The 6,943-nt window shown below is 43.8% G+C and overlaps 1 protein-coding gene across 2 annotated transcripts in view; it reads left to right on the top strand.

The window, feature by feature from the left end:
- The window catches only part of PARK2 (parkin RBR E3 ubiquitin protein ligase), a 1,245,124-nt gene extending 1,238,187 nt beyond the window's left edge, over positions 1 to 6,937 (top strand). For both annotated transcript variants that reach the window (XM_010836734.1, XM_010836732.1), the window contains one exon: positions 5,151 to 6,937. In XM_010836734.1, coding sequence (XP_010835036.1) covers positions 5,151 to 5,263 — 113 coding nt within the window. In that variant the 3' untranslated portion in view covers positions 5,264 to 6,937. The remainder of the gene's footprint in view (positions 1 to 5,150) is intronic.
- The last annotated feature ends 6 nt before the right edge of the window (positions 6,938 to 6,943 follow it).

Here is a 6,943-nt window from a genome sequence, read left to right as displayed (position 1 = left end):
GAGGAGCCTCGGCTGAAGCGAGTGGGCGCGGTGTAGGGCCCTGCGTGACCCGAGGGGCTTGGACTCGGTTCTCTAAGGCAGGGCGCCACTCGAGGGCCTGAGGCCGAGAACCCACGGGCTCAGATCCGCCTTGAATCAGACCACACCTGCACCCCCCAGAAGATGGAATCGAAGGCGTCAAGTGCTTCCTGACTGCAGCAACGTTTCCTAATCTGGTTCTTTCTATGAAATACTGTGACGTACCGTGTACATGGAAAGCACTGATGTTTCACCTGTAGGCTTTTTTTTTAATGTTCTACAACCGCTTTTAACGCTCACAGAATGTGTGTTCACGTTACCAGCACAGCATATCCAGGATCCTCACCGTACACACAAATCTGTCCTTTGGAATCCCGATCGCTGGCACAAGGTCCGGGGCCACGTGTTACAGAGTATTCTCAGAGTCAATAACAGTGAAAACCTGGGGCGCGTGTGAGTGTTCTTTAGTGCCGCAGGGACAGGCAAGCTTTCAAAGAACAAGGTAGAGATATATATATTTAAAAAACAAAAAGTGCACAGAACGTATCATTGAGCTAAAAATGCTTCTTTGCAATTTTGTGTAGAGTGTGATCCTGAAGGATGAAGGGAGAGGTTTATGTCTTCTCAAAATTCTGTTTGAATCAACTGGAGATGCATGACTCATGTTTAGAAAGAGTCAGGCCAGGGCAGAAAATCTAAGAGACTGAGATTAAGCAGAACTGGATTTAATTTCAAGGAAACCTGATTCTCCCACTGGCTTAGAGGTCACACCTATAGATTTTTAACCTATGAACTGAAAAGCTGAACCTTTCAGCTAGTTCATGATAGTCTAAACTGTTCTAAAGGCTATCACTACAGCCTAAACAAACCTAGGCTCTATTAGAAAAGCTAGTTTGTGGCTCAGATGGTAAAGCATCTGCCTACAATGCAGGAGACCCAGGTTTGATCCCTGGGTTGGGAAGATCCTCTGGAGAAGGAAATGGCAACCCACTCCAGTACTCCTGCCTGGATAATCCCATGGACGGAGGAGCGTTGTAGGCTACAGTCCATGGAGTTGCAAAGAGTCGGACACGACTGAGCGACTTTACTTCATAGAATGTAAAGAATCTTTCATTCAAGTTTTAAAAATTAAAGAAAAAAGAGAAAACATTTCATATAACAGTGGAAAGGGAGAGACAATCTGTAATATTCTAAATACTCACCCTAATCAGTGGGATAAATGATCACGTGTTTCTAACACTGAAAGTTATATAAAACTAGTATTTTTTTTTAAAGCTAGTTTCATGGTAGTTTTCCACCTAAATGTTTCATATTTAACTGAATTCCTAAAGAGTAGTTCTACCTTCAGCAAAGCTGTCATGATCATAACAATTCTCACCATTTTAAACGCAGGCTAAACCTTGCGCTTGCTCCCATAACACCCTTCAACCTCTGGAAATTCTTCCTTCACTTCTACCAGTTCCATCTCAAACCAGTGAGATCCTGGTTCCATTCCCTGATCAATAAGTGTCTGTTGCCCGTTAAATCTGCCTTCGGCTTGTTCCAGAACTTCAGCTCTCTCATTAAATCTGATGGCAGAGTGGCCAGCCCAGGCCATGGTGTTGGCTCTGCACAGTCTGGGCTTTCCATGGTTTGAGCATTGGTCAGGAGACAGAGTTCTCTAAGAAGAAAACCAGATTTTCTCCATCCAAATATCCACAAATCAGTGTGACACCAGGAACTTCCCCGGTGGCTCAGACAGTAAAGTGTCTGCCTACAATGCGAGAGACCTGGGTTCAATCCCTGGGTTGGGAAGATCTCCTGGAGAAGGAAATGGCACCCCACTCCAGTATTCTTGCCTGGAAAATCCCAGGGACGGAAGCTACAGTCCATGGGGTCACAAAGAGGTGGACATGACTGAGCGACATTTACTTTTAAGCTGGCGAGATTTTTAGAGTTGGAGTCCCTGACATTTCTCCATTTTATGGGGTCTAAAATAGTCCTTCTGTATTACATACCAGGAAGAAAAGAGAGTTAACAAAATGATCGTCTTCATTCCTGCTATTTCCTTTTTTTCTTATTCTGCTATGCCACTGTGAGTCCAGTTTCTATAATAAAATCTCACTTGTTAATGCTAGTGCTCAAGATCCATTAAGATTTTAGTGTGATAGGAAAAATTCTCAAGCTTTCATTCAGCCTCCCTTTAATATTCAGCTAATTTGAATGCATTGCTTAAGCATTCTCTATGATATTCCAGAAAAATTTAAGTGATTATACAGTATTACACTATTAAATTATTGAAATCCTAAGTGTACAGTCAGTAAGTATGTGTTGAAAATACTCAACCCTGTAATTGTGTAATCCTAATTGGAAAATATTAAAAGTATCACAATGAGTTTTTCCCTTTATTTTCCACATATGTAAATGCTTAAATGCCCTTTAAAGCAAACCAAAAAGAAGTACAAAAGTATGGGATTTTAAATACCCTTCAGTTAGCCTGAAACAAATGCCTTTAGTTACATATTCATAAATATTTTATATTAGTGCAAGTTCTCATGCCAAGCTTTTAATATAAAAATGAGACAGCCCTGAAGCAATTATTTGGAAAATTTGGCAAGGAAAAAAAATGGCTTAACAAGATAATTGGTAAAATTGAATAATGGAGTGCATTCGATGCTAAGTGAGATTCAAGCAAAGAAACCATGTCTGCCTGGATTGTCTGGGAGATTCGCTCACAAACAGTTCTCTACATACAATTTTATACAAATAACTTTCCCTTCACGTCACAGCAGACTTGCTGTCTGATCCCCAGAAGCAAATAGAGAATGCAGTTAACAAATTGGGGAGGTGGGGAAATCCCAAAATAAGTCCCCGAATAAGGGACTTTTCATTTCGTACTGGAAAGGCCCTGCTTCCTGAATGAAAGAACGTTGAAATCACGCAGATCTTGGCTAAACCTCTGGCTTCACACTGTTTATTTATTTTTGGCTGTGTTGGGTCTTCCTTGCTGCAGCCGTTCTTTTCTCTAGTTGCCGAGAGCGGGGCTCCTCTCTAGTTGAGGGGCTTCTCACCACCATGGCTTTCCCTGTTGCAGAGCCCCGGCTCCAGGACACATGGGCTTCACACGTCGAGGCTCGTGGACCACAGAGCACAGGTTCAATCAGTGGTGTGTCACACGGGCTTAGTTGCTCCGTGGCATGTGGGGTCTTCCTGGATCAGGAATCGAAACCATGTCTTCTGCACTGGCAGGCGGATTCTTTACCACTGAGCCACCAGAGAAGCCCTGCCTATACACTTAAAAGTACTCAACCTTGAGAAAATTCTGCACCCGGGCAATCCCCTTAGTCTCACGAGGTGCTCTGAGGAGCAATGACGTAACAGATGCAGAGCACCTGCCATTATTCACTAGTTTCTCGCTGCCCTGATCTTGGCGTTTCCCTGGTGACTCGGGTGGTAACGACTCCACCTGCAATGCAAAGTCCATCATGCGAAATGCCGGGCTGCAGGAAGCACAGGCTGGAATCAAGGTTGCCAGGAGAAACAGCAACAAGCTCAGATATGCAGGTGATACCACTCTAATGGCAGAAAATGAAGGGGGAACTAAAGAGCCTCTTGATGAGGGTGAAAAAGGAGAGTAAAAAAGCTGGCTTAAAACTCAGCATTCAAAAAGCTAAGATCATGGCATCTGGTCCCATCACTTCATGACAAATAGATGGGGGAAAAGTGAAAACAGTGTCAGACTTTGTTTTCTTGGGCTCCAAAATCACTGCAGATGGTGACTGCAGCCATGAAATTACAAGATGCTTGCTCCTTGGAAGAAAAGCTATGACCAACCTAGACAGCATATTAAAAAGCAGAGACATCACTTTCCTGATAGAAGTTCATATAGTCAAAGCTATGGTTTCTCCAGTAGTCATGTATGGATGTGAGAGCTGGGCTATAAAGAAGGCTGAGTGCCAAAGAATTGACACTTTCAAACTGTGGGGTTAGAGAAGACTCTTGAGAGTCCCTTGGACTGCAAGGAGATCAAACCAGTCAATCCTAAGGGAAATCAACCCTGAATATTCATTGGAAGGACTGATGCTGAAGCTGAAGCTCCAATACTTTGGCCACGTGATGGGAAGAGCCAACTCATTGGAAAAGACCCTGAGGCTGGGAAAGATTGAGGGCAGCAGGAGAAGGGGGTGATAAAGGATGAGGTGGTTGGATGGCATCACTGACTCAATGGGCATGACATTGAGCAAACTCTGGGAGATAGTGAAGGACAGGGAAGCCTGGCGTGCTGCAGTCTATGGGGTCACAGAGAGTCAGACACAACTTAGCGACTGAACAACAACAATCTTCATCTTAAATAAAATTTTGAATAGCACGAAGGATCGTATTCAATATTAAATGCTTTTAAAACAACTGTCCCAACTCCTGTATTATGAATTTTTTCAAGCCAAGTAACACTGAAGAGGTGATAAAAATTACTCATGGTATATATTAACATTATTATATATTAAATTGCTAAATACATTATTGTATACTTAAAATTTTAAATTTACTATATATTTAATTAAGGAATTGACCCCTGGCTGTGAAACACAAAGCATTTGTCTTTAAAACCCATCTCAAGAGAAGTCAGTAAACTCAGATTTACAAATAAAGTTTGTCCTCGATGAAAGTGGCATGCTTCGATCTCAATCATTTCTTAAAAAACATTCATTTATCTTTATTTTGGCTGTGCTGGGTCTCAGTTGCAGCACACGGGAATTTTAGTCCTGGCGTGTGGGATCTGGTTCCCTGACCAAGGATGGGAACCCAGGCTCCCTCCATTGGGAAGCATGGAATCTTAGCCACTGGACAATCAGGGAAGACTTCATTTAAAAAAAAAAAAAATTGTATTGGCGCATAATTCATTTACAGTGTTGGGTTAGTTTCAGGGGCTAAGTGAACCCGTCTTCTCCAGATTCTTCTCCCATATAGGTTATTCACTCCCTTCTTCATGAAGGTCAGAATTTCAGCATTTGTTTTCTCTGATCAGTTTTCTTCCGTTCAGACTCTGCCCTTCCGTTGCTTGCGGTAATTCCACGGGAAAGTCGTCTGTGGGCACGCGGGCGGGTGTGGGAGTGTCGCCCAGGCGCTCATCCGTGTCCCCTCTCTGCCCGCAGGAGGATGCATGCATATGAAGTGCCCGCAGCCCCGGTGCCAGTTCCAGTGGTGCTGGAACTGCGGCTGCGAGTGGAACCGCGCCTGCATGGGCGACCACTGGTTCGACGTGTAGCTGGAGCAGCGGCCGCGCAGGCGCACTCAGCCGCCATCCTGCTGGGCCCTACTGTCTTCTGCTTTTTCCTCTCTCTAAACACACACACACATGCACACACACACACATAAACACGCACATTTCCAGTTCTTTCCAAAACCACCAAAGCAAAGTTATTGGAGAAGCTCCCAGGATCCCCGTCTCCGGACCCCTGAGAAACCGCCGAGCTAGTGATGAGTCCCCCCGGAAGTATTTTCAAGCCCCGAAAATACACTAACAGTCAGAGCACAGATGACGGCGCGGTTCCCCGTCTGTGTGCGCTGTCATTCTTGAATGAATTCAAGTCAGGCTGGATAAATACATAGAGACGGATTTCTCAATTACCTTTTACCTTCAGCAAATATTGCGAAGAAGCGTTTGGTGGGGTAGGGAATGATTTCGAGGGACGATTACCTGTGGTTCTCTGTAAGACTGCAGTGGATTCTGAGAACTTCATGCGCGGCTTCAATAGCAATGGACTTATTTAAATCTTCAGGAAGCATGTATTCCCAAAGAGCCACAGGCAGTAGTCAGAACTATATGTTTATCCCCAAGAATTCTATATTTATATCTTGCATTAATGAAACACCAACTCTGAATGAATCAGCTTGTCAACTAAGTGAGAAATTATGAAAGTTAATCTGAACATTGAATGCTCAAAATGTATGAATTTGAACATTCACTCCATTTAACTCTCTGCAACTTTAGAAGTTGTTTTTCTGAAACATTACAAAATCTAGAATTTGATTTTAAGCACTCATTTTGAGCATGAAAAATAAGCTCATATGTCTGGCTTCACTGTACATGTAATGAAGGTGCCTCTAAAGGAGACACTGTTAGAAATGAGTTCAGTAATGATTCTCGGTGTTAACAAACATGCAGTTTATTAAAGCAGAATCTCTAAAGAAGGAACCTTTCCAGCCCATCAGAATGAAACCAGGCAGATCAGAAGGGTCATGCTCTTTCTCTCTGCCTGGATAACGTTAATTACACTTTTTTATATCAGAGTATATTTTCTTCTGATCTCTTTCAGATCTGATTCAAATTGCAGTTGTCAAAGCAATAAGACGCAAAGGGAAACTGCAACAACAACATAAGTGCCTAGAAAGGATAAAGGGGTCACTGCGGATGAATTGTGATGTGGAATCAAAATACAATATAAATGTAATTAACCAGGTTCAGGGCAACCCACACGGGGGCTCTGCCCACCCAGTGGGTTACTTAGAGTCCTTTTCTCTACGATTGTAAATTCACAGGAGAATATTTCCTCATATTAGCACAGCTTGAATTGGATTGCTGATCGTTTTCATCCTTGTTTTATGAGTCATTCGCAGTGCATCAAAGAGAGACGCGTTCACGCTGAAAGCCGCCAGCCTCCTTCTCCACGGCAGAGTGTGTGGGTGGGACAGTCTAACCGCTGCCTTTTGTTCTCGTGGTCTGCCTTCTCTGGAAGGTGGCGACAGTCCCTGAGGGTGTGATGACTCTCCTGCGAGCACAGGGCATCTTTCAGATGGATTTGGAGACCAGTAGCCAGCCTCATCTTTGTAGACAGAGCACCAGAAATCCTTGCTGGAGTTGGGGGTGGAGGTGAACCTCAGCAAGCTCCCGCAGATGTCCTGTGCCCCTGTCCCTATGCGTCCATCCAAGGACTGTCCCACCCTG

The sequence above is a fragment of the Bison bison genome, unplaced genomic scaffold (assembly GCF_000754665.1).
Source record: "Bison bison bison isolate TAMUID 2011002044 unplaced genomic scaffold, Bison_UMD1.0 scf7180017864065, whole genome shotgun sequence".
Lineage (NCBI taxonomy): Eukaryota > Metazoa > Chordata > Mammalia > Artiodactyla > Bovidae > Bison > Bison bison.
Note: the sequence above shows the minus strand (reverse complement) of the source record. Positions and strands in the feature narration are given on the sequence as shown.